A 21773-nucleotide genomic window follows, 5' to 3' on the forward strand; every position below is an offset into this window, starting at 1 on the left:
TGGTGAACTCTTGACCTATTGGAAAAAAAAAACTCAGAGCACACAGCCGGTCGGCTGGTACAGATGCTGGGTTTTCGTACACACACCAGTCCCCGGAAAGACCTCTCGAGAAAGCCCTGTTAGATTTCCCAAGAGCTCTATTCTGTTCTCCACGGCCACAAGAACACCTCGTGGGCCATAGGAGAGAATAAGAGGACGAGTGCAGGCGATACTTTGGCCAGCTGTTCGTGGAAAGATGGGTGCTGCAGAAGATATTTGTCCTTTAATTCGTAGAGGAGTGCTTTCTTTTTTAATTTCTTAATCTCCTATGACGGTTTACACCTCTTGGAACTCAAACCGCAGGTGGACGCTTTATATGCGGCTTTGCACAGAGGTACGTGCAGAACGAAGTGGCTTGATGGAGATGTAAAAGATTCAGGGGAAGTGCTTTGCTCAATAGCCTTCGTCCATTCGGCGTAGTTAAGGCACTGAAATGTGTGATCTGAGGAATCAATCAATCAATCAATCAATCAATCAATCAATCAATCAATCAATCAATCAATCAATCAATCAATCAATCAATCAATCAATCAATCAATCAATCAATCAATCAATCAATCAATCAATCAATCAATCAATCGTTTTAAATCAAGGTCGGTCGGTCGGTCGGTCGTATGCTAAATGAACGTATGCTTTATGAATATGCCTAGCATATTATGACCATTCCATCATATTGCTGAAATAATTTACAAATGTTTCAACCAATCATAGGATGTGTGCTTGACAGGAGGCGTAGCATATTTCTGCCAATTTCACCATTTTTCTGAAAAGAAATTAGAGATATTTTTGAGAACTCTGTATTGTAACCATCAGTATAACGTAAGAAATAGTAATAGTCTGGGCTATGAGGAACAAGGAAAAGGCGGTTCTTTAGCATAAAGCAAGTTTAGACAGGGCGGGCAAGTGCCCGTTCGGAAATTACTCAATAATTATACAATAAAATACGTTGCCGCTATGAATACAGTCGCCAGTAACGACGATTGAGTAGCCGTTCTGTTTTCGCAATCTCTGAAGCCACTTCTTGCACATTTCCCAGATTTGTGTTCTTAGCTTTCACAGGGATTTCGCGGAATTTCACACTCTTTAAATAATGAAGCCATCATCGTAATCATATAGCATTATGTATGCAACAGATAATCCTGTGTATTGGGGCATACGGGATTTTTCAACAGGGAGTCGCTATACTTGCGAACAGCTTTCTGCGGCATTGAAGGGAAAGAAGCTATACGGGAGCGGAGCTTCTCCGCATGTGTTATTGCGCCAAGTGCTCCAGCAGAGTTTGACAGCACTTCCAGTTCCTTGGAAGGCATACGGAATCGGCTAGCTTCCACGTGCGACTGCTTCTCATTGCCGCAAACATAGTGACATAAACAATTCCGCAAACATAGACAAAAGGAGGAAAATAAGTGTAATTTAACACTCACCGGTGTAACATGTTCTATTTCGCAGCTGTAAAAAACTTACGTTTGCGTTTAACTCTTCTACGTTTACATTCAAGAGCACTCCTTCACGTGCGCGTTTCTCCTCCACAGCTTTCCATTCGCTGTCAGAAAACGTTGTCCGCGAGTATGGCCTGTAATTAGTCACAACACGTTGGTGGGCTAGTTGATTTGAATCCATGATGGAATGTGTAAGCGCGACTGGACGAGGACGTAGAAAAAAACAGATACACAGAGACAGCGCTACTTTCAACTATAGATTTTATTTTCGCACGAATCGATAAATATATACCGAACGAGCGGAAACAAACGAGCCAGTAAAATAATATTTGTAGTTGAAAGTAGCGCTGCCTCTGTGTATCGGTTTCTTTCTACGTCCTCACGCAGTCGCGCTTACACGTTCCCTAATTAGTGACGCCGATCCTTTGCTGAACCCGAAGCCGTAGGGCTCGCTTCTGACCATTTTAAGTACTTTCAGCATGTTTAATGAAACGTCAGTTGCATTAGACAGGCTCCCCAATGCTTTTTGTTGTTGTATCTCATTCTTGTAATGCAGAAGCATTCTGCAGGATGGGCCGCGGTGCTCTGCGAATTGGTTTTCCTGCAGCGCTTAGCAGCCTCAGCTTCAGCGGTCGCTTAATTTGGTTCAGAAATAATAATGAAAAAGAAGTTAATTTTTTATATCGAAACATTATTTGCCTTATGCTTTACATTTCGCGGCAAGTAGGTAGCTAGAGCGAGAGACAGAAGAAACGGGAAAGGCAAGGAGGTCGACCAGAGGAGAAGATCTGGTTTGCTACCCTAGGCAGGGAAGAGAGGGGAGGGGTATGTAAAGCGATAGCAACGTAGAGGTTCAGGAAGGTTTCAGTTTAACCTCGATTTATTAAAAAGAAAATAGTGTGGCCGATGGTGGAATCGAACTTCTGCCGTCCAGTGCAAGAGAACCATTAGGCCACGATAGCACTTTTTTGTTTATTTATTGCGATTTATACCAAAACATTCATTTAAAAATATAACCATAACACATCAGGGTCACGATCGCACAAACACTTCTCTCATTCCAAAGTTATCCACCTCTTTGAAACGATCGGTGCGTGCGCCACGCGCCTCCTTGTCTTCCTTCCTTGTGATAGCTCGTATCTCCGGTATCGGCCCACTTTCCTCAGTACTTTCCTCGTAGCACACTGCGTAGAAAGGGTGCGACGCTGTGCCGACTTCATGATCACACAAGCTAATAATATTTTAACATTTCTTCGCCGGAGTACAAGTGCCATCGTCGTTTTAACATACAACACAGCATGATTGCAGCATGTATGATTGCATAACATGCAGTCGCTGATGGCGACACAATCCGTGTTCTTCCCTCTTAAGCTCACCCACTACCAGGCAGAAACCAACAATTGCCATGTCGTAGGCTCGCGTCGAAAGGACGGTGTAGAAATCATGTCGTTGCTGCCATACGATCATTTTGACGTGGTCGTCATCGTGCTGCTGTCGTCACAGACACGTACGCTCGCGACCCACACACGCAACTATTCAGTTTTCCCAAACCCATTGGTCTTGCTTTGCGGAACCACAAACAATGCTACATAACTCGGTACCTGTAAGGTGCTTCACATGACATCGATTCTCATAGTGAGTTGGATCTGTACAATTTTACTACGACCTTTCAGAGCACAGAATTAAGCTGTTCCGCCTTCTCGTTACACTCGCTCAAGCTTGTTCGAGCCATTATTGATTGCACAGAGGCACCAATGACCCGTATAACGTTTTCTTGACACCAGTGCTTTGTTGGCACGTACGTGTAGCCAATATTCTTGTGGTATGCACGGGAGCACGGTGAGTGGTCAGGAGTCCGCGTTCTAATGGAATTTGCTTCACTGACAATCTCTCTACATTGTAGATAAAGATCCAGGTAATTAAATTGGTGGCGCTGTCCAGGGATTGCATGGAGGCCACGAACAGTTCTCACCATAGTGAACAAAGGCTTTCGGGCATACATAGACAAGCAGAAACACACCCATCATTGTGAAGCCAGCCTATTCATACGACACTGTATGTTCTTCTGTGTGCGTCTGGCCAATCTCAAATCATGAATGAACTTTGCGCGTCTATATCTTCGTTCCGCACGGTGGCAAATTGCGCGAAGTTTCTCTAGCTTGATATGGAAGTCAGTGTGTGCAGACCTCTTCAAAATCTAATGTGCGACAACCTGTAAGACACCTTTAATTGCATCCCCTACGTGGGATCAATCTAATATCGACAGCAGTATTGCAGGATTGATTTTAATTTCGCCCAGTCGTCGCACTGTACGGTGCCGGAGAACTTGGAGCTAGTCAGCTCCTCAATCGTCAGATAAGTTGGGATGTAGTCATTTCCTCGCATTTCACTTTTTTCACTTCCTCAAGTCTGAGAACCGTTCAACCGTTCTGAACCACTGAATCATTGATCCGCGTATGCAGTGCTTTTTTCTCTGGACGAACTACAAGCTGCGTTTGCTTTATGCAGGCGTTCCTCAGCGCCAGGACCAGATGGAATTACATTGACCTTGGTGAACGACCTCGAAAGGCACGCCTGCTCCTGTACAACGACTCCTGGCAGAATGGCACGGTCCCCCTAGGAATGGAAGTCAAATCATCTGATTCCGCTTCTCAAAGCTGGCAAGTCGCCTTTAGACATTGTGTCATACCGTCAGATTTCGCTAGCTAGTTGTGTAGGAAAAGTAATGGAACGGATGTTTCTAACGCTTCTGGAGTGGTACCTAGATCACTATGGAATTTATCCAGGTACGATGACAGGATGTAGGAGCGGCCGTTCTCCCATAGACAATGTTGTCGACTTGATGACGTACATCGAATTCCAGAAGGCATATAAACGCTTGTCTGTTGCCTTGTTCCTAGATGTTAAAAAGGGCTTACGATTGTAGCGGCGCGACTATCGCCTCCAGAGGCGGTTAAGAAGAAGGCGACTCAAGTGAATTTAGCGCGAGGTTAGAGCACGCTAGCGCGCTGTACCTGAGCGGCTGCTCCCGAGATGCCGCGGCATCATGGCTGGCCGGCCTAAATTGACCTTTGCTACGGTGGTTACTTCTGCGCGCCGCCTCCCACAAACTTGCGAAACCGTTAGACCAAGCCCAGCTATGCCAGAATCAGTGCAGCTACTGTACCATTCCATTCCATTCCATTCCTTATTTCAGCATTCAAGTTTAAATGTACAAATGCTAGGACAGGAGCAAAAAGCCGCTATTTTAAGCGGCTTGACAAAGGCCTCTGCCCCTACAGTATTTGGCAGCAGACAGTTTGTGAACACTTTTCACGCAACGATACACGGGTACATTAAATATATATTGAGAAACATGTCTAAGGGAATGATAACATGCGTTTTTGAAAACACACTATTACCAACATTTTTTTTACCAGCAATACATGCCTTCTCTTAACAGAAAAATGGAGATATATGTAACGTGGTGAAACAATACATTTTTCCAATTACATAACAATATATAAAAGCACTTTCACATACAAGACAAATACAAAAATAATTCTATACTTAAGAGACAACCAAGAAAAGGAAATGCAAATACAACATACTCTAATCACATGCAGTCGCACGGCTAATGAAATATTCCTTCAAAATTCGACGTGAAACAGTCCTAAGATCCATGTTTTCTTTTTCAAGACTGTTCAGTAATACCGATATGCGGTACGGTAGTCTGTCCTTACTATGATTAGTTCGTGAAAAAGGCACGGCCGAAGTTTATCGCTCCCGAATGTCGTAGTTGAGGTGATGAGGTTCGCTTAGATTGCAAAGACCAGTAACTCCCGTGTGGCCTCGTTTTACGCTTTCTTTATATTTCATAGCAAGATTAAACTGATAATTGTAATGAAATGGAATAACATGAAACTTAGAAAAGAATGGACTTGTATGACTGCCGTAAGAAATACAAGCAACGCGGCGCAATGCTTTTTTTTTTTGTAAAGCAGATAATGTCTGAATACTTTTTTGTGACGTTGTCCCCCATACAAGACTACAATAATTTGCATGAGAAATAAATATGGTGTTATACAGCAATAGCCGAAGTTTTAACGGAAGAACACCTCGAAGCCTACAAAGCGCACCGCACGCTTTTGCCATGCTTGTTGCCACGCGTTCTACGTGTTTGTCCCAACTTAAATGCTGGTCAAAAATCACTCCCAGTGTTTTCACGTCCGCGGTGACGTCAATTCGTTCTGTTCGATAGAATATGTTTAGATTACGATTTACATGTTTTTGGGCGGGTGCAAAAAGAACAGCGTTGGTCTTTTTAGAGTTAATCTGTAAAGAATTTGCCTTGCTCCACCAATATAGTTTATCAAGGACGGTGTTGGCTAGTTGTGATAAGTTATCAGCATTGCATGATTGGAAGAAAAGACTGGTGTCACCTGCGCATATTATATAGTGCGGTAGGTTACTGATGTTTGTTAAATCATTTATATATATGTTAAACAATATAGGTCCTAATATGCTCCCTTGGGGAACACCAGCTTCCAAATTCAAGGGGTCTGACTATTCTCCTGAGATGTAAACGCATTGTCTCCTCTGGGTTAAGTATGACTTTAGAATGTCCAGGGGTAATCCACGGAATCCGTAATGTTCGAGTTTTTCTAGTAGAGTAATATGATTGATCCTGTCAAAGGCTTTGGAAAAATCGATAAATACGCCTAATGTTAATTTTTTTCTTCATAGCCGTTCAAGATTAAATCCTTCTGTGTTAACAGAGCTAATTCAGTTGATCGGCCCTTACGAAACCCAAATTGATGCGGAAATAATAACTGATATTTTTCACAAAACGACATAACCCTTTTACAGATAACATTCTCTAAGCCTTTTGAAATGACAGGGAGCACTGACACCGGCCGATAATTTGACAAGTCATTTCTGTCCCCTGATTTGAACAGAGCAGTAACCTTTGCCTGTTGCAATTTTCTAGGGAAAACACCAGTAGACAAGCAAACATTGAATACGTGGGTGAAAGCGGGCACTAACAAGTCTCTTGCAAATTTAATTGGTTTAATCTGGAGACCATCGATGTCACGTGCCTTACTGTTCTTTAAGGATATAAAAACAGAGCAAACCTCGTCCGGTGTCGTAGGCTCAAAAAACGCTGTATTTACGCTAGGCGCACCCAAGTAATTGAGAGCATCTGTATTGTAAGCGCTAATAACTAAATTTGTAAAGTGTTCATTGAGACGATTTGCTAATTCTATACCCTTTAGCTGCTTCCCATTCTCTGTAATCTCGAGCTCTTCATAACGACTTCTGTCGCGATTTAGGAGCTTATTAAGCGCACGCCAAACTAGGTCGCCTTTGGTATCAGCATCACTAAATAGCTTTTCCAGATACTCTTTTTTATGTATCTAGAAGAAACTTAGTTACGTAGTTTCTGTATTTCATAAATGCAAAAAGATCATTAGGCGAGAGTGACGTGTCCTCACGCAGCCCGACAGACGCCCCGCGGTTGTGCGGTGTCCTGGAATTCTACATCGGCATGCCGGACATCTGGTTCATCCAGCTGGACAGCCACTTCATAACAACATAGTTTCAGGCTACGGCTGCGCTCCAGGCTCCGGATGCCACCCCCCGGCCCCAACTTCTACTAGTACTTGGGGGCAGCCGTCTTTGCTCACTACGCCACCTCGAGCTCTCACTAACAACCGCTCTCGCCATTTGATCTGTCACGTCATTCCGCGTCTTGTCGTTCCACATCGCCTGCGTTCACCAGCGCTGATTCTCAGCACACACCTGCCCCAGAATCAAACCTCTACTTGGTCCGTGAAACTATTCTCCATTTCAAAGGGAGCTGCGCGACGACTCTTTCCAAAGAATTCACTGGGCCAAACACAAGCGCTTTCGGCTACACTACGGCCCGCCGCCCTCCTTCTTTGGACGTTCCCGCAAGCTATCCGCTTTCCGTTCGGGGCCGCCTCACTCATCACCAAATCCAGAGGCTCCCCACGATAATGTCACCTACAAAGCCCTCCTTAAAGCGTTAGAAGTAATAGGACTTAGTGGCAAGATATATCACTGGGTTCGTAGCTACCGACAGATGAACTCATTCTACGTGCTCATCGGGGATGGACCGACACCCCAGTATTACAGTAACCGCGGAGTCCCTCAGGACAGAGTACTAAGCGCAACGCTTTTTTATTTTGGCTCTCACTGGACTAATCGAGAACCTATCAAGCACCCTCGACTCTCTATCTACGACGACAACATTTGTATATGGACATCGGGGTGACACGGCTTCAGCTTCGAGCTCGGCTTCAGAAGGCGGCCTCATTGACATCGCGCTACTTTCGTAATGAAGGACTGCAGGTGACGGGGGAAAAGTACGCAGTGGTGACATTTACGCGGAAGACAATGTCTACATACGGCATATCTATCAACGGACAAGTGGTGTCATCCAGCAGAAGTCACAGGTTCTTGGGGTTTGTGATTGAAAGAGACATGACCTAGACTCCTCACGTGAACAATGTAAAAAAGCGACTATTTGCCATTTGTCACCAGTTCAAGTTCCTTGCAGGAAAGAACTGCACAGAGTACACCTGTACACGGTGTTGCTTGTTGAATTTCTCCAGCACAGCCTACCTGCGATATCCAACACCTGCGAAATTAATTTGCGTATAACTGAAAGCATTCAGGTCCAAGCTCTTAACATGGGCCTTGGAATACCATACAGTGGGTCAACGGATCATACTACGGCCATTGCTCAAGATTATTGAACCACAACGCACATCGCCGTCGCAACAATGTAGGAACACAACAGGCACATTGCCCGGACCCCTTCCCACCATCTCGCCGCACTTACTTTGGAAAGACACCGCACGTCATTTAGCACAACTGTCAGTGCATATCGTGCCTCGCTTAGATCGGGATAAGCAGCTGCGGCCTGGTTAGTATTTCCTCCACGGTGTTTGCGCCATCCTGAAGAACACGTCTGAAGCCCAGAACTTCAGGAAAAGTCAGGTCTGCAACCATTCACACTAAAATAATTGAGCCTACTCCTGCTAATGAGAAAAACAGTAGCCACGTACACATCTATACTGACGGATCGACCACATCGACCAGTTCTAGGGGTGGTGTGTTTATACCGACAAGACGACAGGAGGACACTGCGATTGAAGGCGTCACATATCACGACGTCCACGGCTGCAGAACTCATGGCTCTGCGCAGTGCGCATCAATTTATTGACACAGAGAGTCCCGGTACATGGGCCGTATTTTTCGACTAGAGGCCAGCTTTACACAGCTTGCAGTCAATTCTCAGACGTGGAGCTCACGGACAGCTAACATACGAAATCGTCAAACTTCATCACGATGTCAAACAGAAAGGCCACGAGATTATTTTTCAGTGGCTACCTGGCCATATTGGGATCAGGGGAAGTTATTAAGCAGACAAAGCGGCCCGAGAGTCAAAACACAGGGTTCCCATTCCTCTTTCCAGGACAGACGCTGCAACGCAGCTTCGTCACTTCGCACGCAACCTTTCTTAGCACGGTGGAACACCTCAAACACAAGGCGCACCAGGTTGTACGAACTGAACCCTTCGCTCTAACTCCGACCTCCACCCAGGCTGCACCGATGTGACACATCGCTTCTATACCGGCTGTGGTTGGGAGAGGCTTTCACGAAGGCGTACACTGCTTTGACTGGAATAACCGACAGTGCTGCATGCGACGTCTGTGGCAGCGCAGAGAACAATGAATATTTATTGTGCCACTGTCGTCGATTTCAGCCGGAAAGATAAACACTACCTACCTCATTGCGACGACTGGACGATCGGACGTTCTCCGTGCAGGCGCTACTTCAAGACCGTCCTATCGCACGACAGCCCACGAAGCTGTGAAGGCAATTTTGTCTTTCTTGAAGGCGACTGGCCTGTGTGAATGCCTCTGACTTGGTGAGGCCTTCCAGCGCGTGCGTGAACTCACTGCGACTTTCCTCCCCTCCCCCCCTCTCTCTATCTACTCCTTCTAATCGCCCTTTCGCATCCCGCAGTGCAGGGTAGCCAACCAGACGCATTTATGGTTAGAATATCTGCCTTCTTTCTTTATTTCCTCCTCCTCGTGGTGTGCGGTTGCCAGCCAGAACTTTTCCTTCTTCACCTTTCTGTTTGTTCGCATGTGTATATATTTGCGAACCAGTAGTCATTTTCTTGTGCACTGTGCAACCTCCAAATTAATTAGTGGCGCGCCCAAGCCCACATCTTGTTAAGCGCTAGTATAGAACACTGGACTCTCTTGCGCGCTTACACCTTTTCAGCATTCTTCGTTTGCGTACATTACCATAAAGTGCACAGCGCTTGTGCGCTAGTGTCCTTCAAACACACGAAAAGGCTGTCATACCCGAGGCCTTCCCTCATCTATTATATCTCTTCTTATTTATTTATTTTGCTCTCAACAGCTTGGTCTCCGAAGTAAAGTGTATTCACTCACTCACTATATATTTAACATACCCCCCAAGCCAGAGAAATTATATAGGGGAGTTGTGCAAAAGGAAATATGGTACATCGGAAGTGAACGAAACGCAGTGATTATTATGTACAAACCACATTGTTAGCTTACAAATGTTTCTTTATATACAATGTTAGCTGCCATGTCGCAAAAAACAGAAAAAGAACAAAAAGAAAGGAAATGCTGGTTATACAATGTTAGCTAAAGTTTTGCGAAAATGGCTGTGTAACGAGTGAGTGGAAAGCTTCTGGTGAAGATTGTTGAACAGTGGGGTGACAAAAGACTGCGTAACAGCGGCACCTCCAAATACCCTCGAGTGGTCGACAAAGAAGATAATGTTGGCGGGTAGTGGCACGAGCTGTCGGACGAGGGAGAAGGAACATCACCCAATCAGGGAGCAGCGCAAAACCAGTGGGACGAGGAACCAGGAGTGAGAAAGAGGACAGACTGGAACGCGGGGAAACGGGGCTCGGAAACTGGGTTAGAAAATTGGTGGTTTCGAGGTCGGTGTCGTCGGGGTCCAGCCCCGAACCCGAGGGCCTCAACAGAGCTAGGACGACCCCGGCTTTTCCTGGAGAGATCCGCCGAGCGTAGAGATCGGCCGTTCCGGCTGCACCTGCTGCTGTTGGTTCTGATCCTGGCCCTGATCCTGAGCCGCCGTGCGGAGAGCGGAGGTTGCCTGGAGGCGACCAAAGGCCTGGAGCGACTCTGGTGAAAGGCGCCCGGAAGGAACCGCGAACCAAAGAACCGGTGCGGACGCCACTCGATCAGCGGTAGCGGTCGCACTTGGATGGCCTTGGACTCCGATAGCCTTGGGCTTGGACTTAGGCCTTGAAGTCGGACGTTTGGGACTGGCTCTACCATGCGTCCACGTCCCTCGTATGCCACTGCCCGCCACGTCGCTAACACCGTCAACGCAAGGGTAATTGCAGTGAACTCATCGCCAGCCATGTAAATAAGACTTCTAATGTTTTTTTTCTTGTTTTGGACCCTGGGTGATTTGAACTAACAGCATGGACTAACGCGTCCAACTGTAGTTGTGTTATTTTTTGCTTTTTGTGTGCTCCTTGTATTTCTCTTGTTTTCTTTTTTTATCGTAATGGATATTAAGTTTCGTTTTTGGAAAAAAAAAAGGTTTCTTTACTGGACTAAGGTTATGCTTCAGTTGAATAACTAGTACTCGAAGAACCTGTCATCACAGGTTGTTATCAGTAATATTTACAATATCAGCGGTAACACCAACCGACTTCTACAAAAGAAATGTTTCTGGAATGTTTTTTACGTGTCAGTTTCCAAAGCTTTGTCCCTCTACACTCTCTCATTTTCTCCGCAGAAGCGGCTTTTGTCTGTCTCTCGCCGACTTCCATTTTACAGGAGCTACGGCCGACATGACGGCGTCAAGCCTGCCCGTTTCAGGCCAAACAGGTATACCCATATCTGGCCCATTTACTTTCTTCACGAGAAGTGAATGGTGTTTTAGATTTATGTGGCCCTTCATCTCAGGTATGCAGCAAAGTCCGGGCGTTATTTCGGCGGCCGTTTTACAGCGAATCTGTCAAGGGCTAGTTCCCCCAGGATCGTGTCCGTGTGTCGACACAAAACTCGAGGCTTCTCCTCCGGAGTCCGCGTCAGACACCACCTGTGTTCTTGCCGTCAAGTACGCGCCGTGATTGACGCGGTCCTACAAGAATAAAACGTCATTACGTGGGCCGATCCCGACAATAGGGCAATGTCGGGCCGACCCGCGGCGGAGGTGAAGCAGGCGTTAAGCCCTCCCTATACGTGGACCGCTCCCGAAGATAGTGCAATACCATGCCTACTCGCGGCGCAGATGAAGCAGGCGTTAAGCACTCCCCATACGTGCGCCGATCCCGAAAACAGTGCAATGCCAGGCCGACCCGCGGCGAAGGGGCAGTTGCCATTAAGGGGCCCACATACACAGCTTCGCTGGTCGTCCTTCTTCACAGAGTGGAAGGGCGCTGAGTTTTCTTGAAACTGGATCTCGATACTGTGGCACGAAGGCCTAGCTTATGCAGTAACAACGCTGGCGGCTCATCATGTCAATGGCTTATATTGGCGCTGCTTTAGGCAGTACACGCTCTTTTTCGTTCGTGGTCGCTCATGCCCTGAGGTGACTGAAACAAACGGACGAGCGTGTCAAAGCGTTTATTTTATTAAATGGTGCAAGATAAGCGAGGACATAAACATACATATCCGTGGTTGTACGTGCTACAAATATGCACTAATCAGGCGAAGCAGAAGCACTATTTCAAAGCACCTAAAACGCAGACTTGGATGGGGCAAAAATTCCGGCGCCTTCGGCTTCCGTTCGCTCGCGTAAGTTGTCATCCTCAGACTATTGAATTACTTATTTACGTTCACAAATGCATAAATGCGTCTCAACGTTTCTATAAGATATTTCTCAACTCCGGAAAGCGTCCTTTGTAACCAGACTATACTGTTGCCGAGCGACCATGACCATGTGCACTGCATGGAAACCATACAGGTTCAGTTTCGATTTACGATTTCTATTTCATAGATCCCTTGTGAGAGAGGGAGAAGACCCTTATTGAAGGGCACAGCCGGTTGCTGCCGTATATTGGCCTACATGCTACATTGCAGGACATGGGACGGGCTTCGAAACGACCAAGAAATTCTGTGACCATGCTAGTTGAACAGAGTGAGACTGAAGCACCAACTCTCAAACGCTGACAATGAGAGAGAGCGGTAGAAAACACTTAATATTATAAAGACTGTTTGGTATCTGCGGACGGAGCCTGTCTTCCAGGTGACAATGAGTACCAAATGCACGCGGAGGTGGACACGCTCAGTCAAGGAGCGTCTTGCAAAATGCACTAGAGGGAACTCTGGCGCTAGTGTCCATGGAAGCTGCAAGTGTACCAAGGGGTACCCCCAAAAACTGGCAGGATCGTTCGAACAGTGATGCACTGACAGCGACAGCAAGGTTTAGCGTAGCGCTTGAACTCTTCGGACGGTGTTCTCAGCTTACGCGCGGCGACACAATCTCTGACATCTTTAAAATCAAGACGCGTAGATTAAAAAAGTTGAACGTTGGGCTAGTTGGCATTCTGAAATGAGAGCCACATTGAAATGCAGCGCAACGGGATGGCACAACAGAAAGGAAGACGAACACGGGCGCTTGTGTTTGTCTTCCTTTCTGCTGTACCATCCCGTTGCATTGTGTTTCAAGAGGGTTCTCCAGACGTATAGGGCATCACACAGGCGCTACTACACTGCCCGTAAAAAGCCGTGCCAGTAAAATTACAGGTTTTAACACTGATCTCCTTTTGCACTTTTAACAGTCTTATAAGACTTAAAATAAAATAATTGAGCTGTGAATGTTAAACATTTAATTCTAGGATTTTACGTGCCAGATCCCCTATCTAATGATGAATCACGCCGTAGTGAAGGATACGGAAATTTGGCCACCTGGCCCTGGGGATCGTCAACGTGCACCCAAGTATACGGACGTTCTTGCATTTCCCCCCATCGAAATGTGACCGCCGCGGCTGGGATTTGATCGCGCAACTTCGTGCTTAGCAATGCAATACCTTAGCCGCCAAGCCACCACGGTGAATGTGCTGTGAATGGTATGCTTTACGCCATTTGTTCGCGGGCCGCCACTTAATACTTAATACTTTTACTTAATAAAGTAAAATTTAAGACAGAAACCTTTAGTTCCCTTCAAAATAATCTCTAAGAAAATCGATGTCTTTCTCCAACCTTTTTTTTTCCGGCAGAAGTTCCGGCAGAACACGCTCTTCACATGGGCTACGCCGACTATCGACGTTTTAGCCGAAAACTCGTCAACTGCACCAGCCTCGACTATCCGATCAGTTTCCACTCGAAGTCCGAGAGTGAATTTTTCTTCATCCCACGCGACTTTGAAAATTCGAAGCGGCGGAAGCCCCGTTAGGCCTCGGTAGGCTTAGCGCGTGAGCGACCGCCTCACCACTTAATAACCGGATCGCTTCTGCCGAGCGTAGGAGATGGCTACATCAGAAGACATGGACCTCCAAACACGCCCCCCCCCCCCCCCCCGCATCCGGTTAACAACGCGGTCGAAAACGGGGACACAAGAATAATTTCCGAAGCGGGGACTAGCACAAGCCAAGAGATCGCCGCCCACAACCAGGCGACGGACGGCTGGCAGTTAGTTCTGTCGCGGCGACAGCGAGAGGCTGTCAAGCACAATGACAGGGAAAAGGCTTCCAACAACAAGAATAATATAAACGGACAGCCATCAGCAGGCGCGCGAAATGAGACGGGCAAATCGGTCGTCACAACATGCGCCCGAGGAAGGGGAAGCCTCTGCCACCATTACCGAAGAATGACATTGAGATAATACTGAAGCCCCACAAGGGACTAATGCTCAAGGAATATCTGACAACAGAAATACCACAAGCGATCATTCGGGCTACCGGGACGATAATCACAGGAAACGGACCGAACCAGCAAAAAATCACCGGAGAGGATTTCATACTGCGAATCCGAGAGGGAATGAATATCATCATCGTCTCCACACCTTGACTGGAAGTGGCGGACGTCATTCGTCGAATCACGTGCATGGAGCTGCGAGGCAAGCACCTTATATTTGAGTGTCCCGCTTTCAGTGCGCAGCGCATGTCGCTAGTGAGTAACTATCATCTCCTTGGCCTGCGGTGTGCGACACTCGAGGAGTGTTTATACCCCAGTGGTTGTGCATCTAAACGTGATCAGGCCCATCGCGCCCTACTAACCTTTCTAGAACTAACTAACTTAGGTTCACGTTTGTAGCATGCACATTGAACATTCTGTAGTAGCGTGACCTTCAGTGACCGGCCCTATACTGTGTGTGATCAGTACTGTACCTTAACGCTTCTTCCTTCGAAGATGGGAGGTGGCGGGTTCAAACACCTTGTAGTGTAGATTGTGAACCGGTGATTACGTGCAGCTTTACTTGGCGTCACATCGTGGAGAACACAATTAGCCGCATAGCGAACTAGCCATGGATGTGGTTGATAATTCTGGAGGCTGTTCGACGCGGCGTCACTTTAATTCCGGATGCTGAGTTCTACTTTAGTCTTTATATTTGTCCTGTTGCAGTGTCCTGTTGTAGTGTTCTGTTGCTCTCCTTTCCTCTTTCCTTTTTCCTCCCCTCCTTCCTATCTTCTATTTCTGTGTTGCTTTCACCTCCCTTCAGAAGAGTAGGCAGGCGTTGTGCCCCTTCCGGTGGCAGTTGCCAGCCTGCCCCTCGCTTTCCCTTTCCTAATACCTGTGTATATGTGTATATGTGTTCAAAACAAATAATAATAATAATACCCCTTCAACGTGTACGTAGCGGATCCAGATGATAGCTACAAAGGGGTGGTGCACGGATTCCCAGAACACACCGAATCAGCAGATCTCCAGCGACACCTGTGAGTCAGGACCAAAGGAGTCACCATCGAAAGGGCCCGAATGCTAGGAAGCTCAAATGCCACTCTCCTCACCTTCTCGGGAGGCACGCGCCCCAAATGCATGTAGTACATGGGAGTAGAGATGCGGTGTACGGAGTACATGCCAGCAATCCAAATATGCCTGCAGTGCATGCAAGAAGGACACCGCTTGGACGTTTGTCCAAACCCCAAGAACATATGCCGTGGCTGCGGACTCGAAAATCCACCCCCACAAGGACACGAATGTGAAGTGAAGTGCGCCGTGGGCCGGGTAGCGGGGCACGAGACGCGTCGGTGCTCGAACAAACTGATTGCCGCCAAGCGCGTGAAGACAACGCACCAGTCTCGATCACGGGAGTGGTCGGAACAGAACACTAAAAAGGCACCGGGGTGCTGGTTCGAGTCGACGGAAGAGGAGGACTTCTACCGGCACCGATCGAGATCCAGATCTCCACACGGAAGCAGAGCGAAGAACAATACCCCCTCGAGGGACCCCTCCAGCTCCACGGCTTCGCAGTGGTCAAATTCGCCATTGCCTAAAAAACAGCAGGTGAGCTGGGCGAAGGTTGTTTCTCCCACTGCTCCAAAAAAGAATGATGATGAAACTGATAAACGTATTCAGAAATTGGAAAAGGAAAATGCGCGACTAGGAGAACAGCTCTCAGGAGAAGAACACAAACGACAATCACTTGAGAAACAAATGTCAGAGTTAGAGGCGCCCTTCAATAGCACAATACAACAGCTGGAAACGCCGCGTCAGCCTGAAGAAATAGCCAAAACAAAAGCGGCGGCAGATATAAACTCCGTCTCCGCGCAGTCTTCGACAACCCAAATCTCAAATAACGCGCAGATAACGGCAGCGCAGATCCAGACAATGATCGCGGAAAACTTGAAAATATTTATGCATGAAATGATGACGTTAGTTACCCAAAGGTTAACGGAATTTCGACAACGAATTTCGAGAAACACAAGGTATTCGTGGCGGAACAGCTTAAGGCCGTCTCAAAGGCTGTCCCCCCCCCCCCCCAAAAAAAAAAAGCGCAATTGTGGTAGGAGCGGGTTCGGCAAAAATTAAAATAAGCAACTGCGTAACAGAATCCGACGGGTCGGAGACGGAAACGTCACGGGCTTAAAGTAAGAGTGGGCAACATGGCTAATCACGCTAAGAAATCACAACGAATACAAAATTCAGAACAATTAGATATGGCAATGGAACTGCCGCTCCTTCTCCAGGAAAGCGGCAGCGTGGAACTCCGGAATCACTCCGGACGTGATATGTCTCCAGGAGGCCATGGCCAAGCCGGCCAAACTGCAAGGATACTACACTCTGAGCGATCCTCAATATTCGAAGGTCGCCACGCTGGTGAGCAAGTCGATAAACGCTCAATTATTAACACTTCCGCAAACTGAGGGAGAGACTAATTCCATAGTTATCAGTGTGATGCCAAAGAAACGTAGCAAGGTACACACACTAATCACAAATCTGTACAGTCCTCCCAAAAGCAAAGGGGACGACCTACCCCATATTCTCTCAGCACCAAATATTTAGCGGGCACCAGGGATAAGGCGGTGATAGTGGGTGACTTTAATGTACCCCACATACCATGGGGATAAACGTCGCCCAAAGGGTTCCTACTCGAACTCACTGCAACGGCCTTGGGCTTACGGGCAATCAATCAGATCGACAAACCGACGCGCACGGGTAACAGCGTCAGCAGAGACACGGCGCCCGACCGTGCTTTTACAATTAACATCAGATACGCACAATGGGTTTCCTTTGAGGAAAACCTGGGAAGCGATCACGACATAATCCGAGTAGTACTCTCCACGCCAAACATACGGAGAACAATAGGAATGACTAAATTAACTGACTGGCCTCGTTATAGAGAACTCCAGAGAGCGCTGGAGGAGTCGGACACAGCCCCGACCAACATACGAGAACGGACTGAATACCTTCGACGAGCACATGGGCGGGACACCACTAAAGCCATTGAGCGTACAGCGGAGGTGCCGGTGATAGACTCTCACCTGGTCAACCTACGGGAAGAGAGGCGGAAACTGGCCAAAAGGTGGAAAAGACAACGTCTAAACAAACACTTGAGGTAACGCATTGCTCTCTGGCAGAGCAAGCCCAAGGCCACGCCAACGAGCTCTCTAAAAACAAGTGGACGACGTTCTGTGGAACCCTATCAGAAACTCTGGGAACGACCAGTACCTGGCGAATACTACGAAGCATGCTAGACCCGATTAGCACGCGTACTGAGAATAACAAGAAGCTCCGAATAATAGCAGACAACGTCGAGGGTACAGACCAAGATCTAGTCCATGCTCTTCAGAAAAAGTACATAGGACCCTCACTTGCCACTGGATCGTGGTACGCGAAGAGACAATACGCGGAGGAGGCGAACCCTAAATTAGACGAAGAAATAACGTACGTGGAGGTGTATGAGGTGGCACAATCCTCAGTTAAAAACTCGGCACCTGGCCCAGACTCGATCACAAATGCAATGATTCGAAACATGAATTCGGTAGCCCTAGCGAAAATAACAAAGATTTTCAATAGCGACTACTGGGCCAAGGGAGATTTGCCCCCAAAGTGGAAATTGGCTAAAATAATCATGATCCCCAAACCAAAAAAGAATCCCTCGATTGATACACTACGGCTGGTGTCGCTCACGTCCTGCCTGGGTAAGCTCTACGAAAGGGTTATCCACAGCAGATTGCAGCGATACCTGGAAGAGCGCAGCTGGTTCCCGGACTACATGACAGGATTTCACACGGGTTTATCTTGCCAGGACGCGTTCCTCCTACTTAGAGACGAAATTCTAACTAATATACCGTACGGCGACGAGAGACTAGTCCTAGCACTAGACTTCAAAGGAGCGTTCGACAACGTCTCTCACACCGCAATATTAGGGGAACTCGAACTCGCGGGTTGTGGTGAGCGCACATACAATTACTTAAGAGCGTTTTTTTCCAACCGCGAGGCGAGCATCAGTATTGGCCAAATCACTTCGGATTTATTTAAAATGCCTGACAAAGGAACACCTCAAGGAGCTATATTGTCCCCTATTCTCTTCAGCATGGCGATGTGTCACCTCGCGTGCGATCTAGATCGGATACCCGACCTAGGTTACACGCTCTACGCAGACGACATCACGCTGCGGACGAGCAGAGGTTCACTAGGGGATAAGGAATATACGCTCCAAAGCGCAGTATTAGCGGTGAATAAATTTTCTACATGGAGTGGCCTGAAGTACGCACCCGAAAAATCTGAGGTCATCCGGATACACGCGAAAGGCTACAAATCCAGAGGATCGATTAACATTGTGGTTGAGGGCCAATCAGTCCGAGAGGTACCCACGATGCGAGTCCTGGGTTTGTGGCTTCAGAGCGAGCGACGGGAGAGCAGTACAGACACTCAAGATCCTCAAATCCACAGCCCACAACATAGCCCAAATGATACGTCGCGTGACATATCGAAAAGTAGGAATGCGAGAAGACGATACCCTAAGGCTCGTACAGGCCTTAGTGGTTAGTCGAATCACGTATGGTTCACCGTACCAAATCCTGAACAGGGAGGAGGAAAAGCAGAGTAACACAATATTCCGAACCATATTCAAAGCTGCTCTGGGCCTGCCTAAGTGTACTTCAATGGAGCGCATGTTAGCTCTGGGAGGGCACAATACTTTCAACAAACTGAGGCAGGCCACCCTGATGCGACAGAGGGAGCGCCTCAGCTTCACAATAACTGGTAGGGCAATATTGGCTAGACTCAATACCCCAGCATACCTTATTTACTTCACAGAGCAGGCCGTACCTCTCCCTCCTTCGATGAGATCCAAAATTACAGTAGCCCCAATTCCAAAGAATATGCATCCCGAGTACAACAAAGAAAGGCGCAAAGCACGCGCACAACACATTCAATCAGCATACTCTAATAACCATAGGTACAACATGTACGACACGGACGCAGCTATGTATGCAGAGGTGACCGGGCAGCACTACCAAAGGAGGTACGCCCTGGCAGACATGAACGCGATCAGCCAACAGCAAATTACCGCGTCGGTCACGGCGGGATCCCCTCACTCGGCTAAAATATTAGCAGTGGTGATCGCACTCGCTTACGCGGAGCGTTCGCAAAGGGACTCGGTCGTGGTCACGGACTCCCAGGAGACATGTCGCCTGTTTCTCAAGGGGCACGTGACTGCGGCTAGCCTCGCGATAATCCCCAAATCTTTCAACCACCATCATCGCCTACTCTGGTGCCCGGGCCACACGGGGGTGCAGGGGAACGAAAAGGCTAACGCGTTAGCTCGAGGGTTCACTAACCGAGCGACGGCGTCCTCTTCTAACCCCAAGCACCCGCACTATCCTTCAAAAAATTCCACTAATTTAAATGCCAAAGACATCCTTGCTCATCAGCGTGGAGTTCGCAGGAAATACCCGCCACCTCACCCACAACATAGCGGGGAAGAGGCCGCCGATTGGCGTAAAATACAGACCGGGGTATTCCCCCATTTAAAATTGCTAAATGCCAGGTATCCCACTCGTTATAGGGCAAACTCTCCTTGGTGCGGTGGCATACCTACCCTAATACATATAACCTGGGAGTGCACTAAGCACCCTCATAGGCCAAATACCAGCAACACAATGGAGCAGTGGGAGGCACAGCTTGCCCGCTGCGACCTGGCAGGACAAAAGTCCTTATTTAGCCAGATCAGGCAGGCGGCAGAGGCCAGTGGGGCCCTGGACTGAGAGGCTCCGACCACCGCTCCTTCAAATCTTTTCCATTGCAATAAAATTTGTTTCTATTGTCCAACCTTTTCTCCCACTGCTCGAAGCAAATCTGGAACTCCTCAAGCTTTATGCTGCCGATTGGTCCCTGCGAAGTTGACTTTACCCTTTGAAGATTTGGGCAGGGCACACCTGTTTTTACAGCGAAGCTGTTTATGGCTAGGGTTCCATGCATTTTTCGTGTCCGTCAAAAAATCTACTTGAGCAAAGCCTATCATCATTAGCAATGGCTCATGCCACTGCTCGTGCGTTGGTCGTCGTCTTCTACACCACAGCTAGCTCGTTGGCGCCCCTCGGCGTGGCACGTGTTCGCGCCACCTGCCACGCCTGCTCGCGTGTTCGTCGTCGTCGTCTTCTTCCACAGATGGCTCCATTGCCGCTCACCATGCCAGCGTTTCCATACTTCTCTCTCTGCGAATGCGCTAACGGCACTGGCCCACTGCAAGTCGGTGCGGTCGGTCTCAAGTTGTTTGCTTCAATACATATATCGCGAAATGAGAACATGAATGTAATAACAAATGCATAACACGAATGAATGGAAATAAAAGTGTGTGCGTATCTTCCGTCACGGTGACCCCCGATCAAGACAATAAATGCGTTCGTACCTTTGTTAAAAATTCTGTGTCACCTCTTTGTAGTGTGCTACATCACTTCGCTGGTCCTCCACCTTCACAGAATGAATAGGCTCACGATTTCCTTCTTTTTATCGTATTTTACTTTTAAGACATTGCACTAATCGCCTGAAGCATAATGTACGTTGCACGCATAAGATAAAAAAAAATTGCGGAGCAACCCCGGTTGCTATCCAAGGTTGCATTTAGCGTGCCTTGGGAGGTGGTTAATCGCGACACTACGCTGCACTATGTGTTATGGGTGGTGCTCTCCTTACCACTATGTCTTACCCGTAGGCGGAATCCAATCGGTACTTCGGGAGCCACTTCCTCGCGGACCAGTTCTGAACCTGATGCAGCGTCTGCGCGACCGCCTCTGGTCGCAAGCGCCGCGCATCAAACGACAGCCTTTGCGTCTTCGACCAGAGGCGCAGCGCCTCGACGACGTCTCTGAACGCTAGCTGCAAAGAGGGAAGAACGCGAGAACGCTCGCCTCAGTTACTACCAGTACCACCGGTATCCCCGGTACCCCTGCGGTGTTAGACTCAGCTATCTTGGCGATCGGCCCACGCAAGCGGTCATAGTGATAAAAAGTCACGGTTAGTTCCCAAAGAATGCTAAGCGCATTCCCTGGAAGAAGACGAAATGAGAGAATGAACGAGGCGCTGAACGTTTCGCTAGCCCACTTCGTTCGTCCTATTCTTGAAATGCTTTCTCAGGTTTAGTCCGTCAGAAACAAAAGTGTCTGCTGTTGGGAAGATTTGTTCTTACATTTTTATAGCTTTTATTGAACAATATTGAAAGGCACAGGCACTGCTTTACCTGCTGATCGCACAGCATGGAAGAGACACTGTCGCGGCTGAAGGTGCAAGGCAGTGTTGATAAGAGAGGGGTAAAAAAGTACAGAGGAACGACAGCAGCAGCACAAACTTTGATTCATTTACATGCGGAGGCACT

General features: G+C 47.7%; 1 protein-coding gene across 1 annotated transcript in view; it reads right to left on the bottom strand.

Annotated features, from left to right (window-relative positions):
* LOC135902374 (uncharacterized) overlaps window positions 1–21773 on the bottom strand; it is a 159202-nt gene that overhangs the window by 132784 nt on the left and 4645 nt on the right. Inside the window, exon 3 of the mRNA XM_070539213.1 lies at window positions 21108–21277. Coding sequence (XP_070395314.1) covers window positions 21108–21277 — 170 coding nt within the window. The remainder of the gene's footprint in view (window positions 1–21107; window positions 21278–21773) is intronic.

This window comes from Dermacentor albipictus, chromosome 5 (genome assembly GCF_038994185.2).
Source record: "Dermacentor albipictus isolate Rhodes 1998 colony chromosome 5, USDA_Dalb.pri_finalv2, whole genome shotgun sequence".
Lineage (NCBI taxonomy): Eukaryota > Metazoa > Arthropoda > Arachnida > Ixodida > Ixodidae > Dermacentor > Dermacentor albipictus.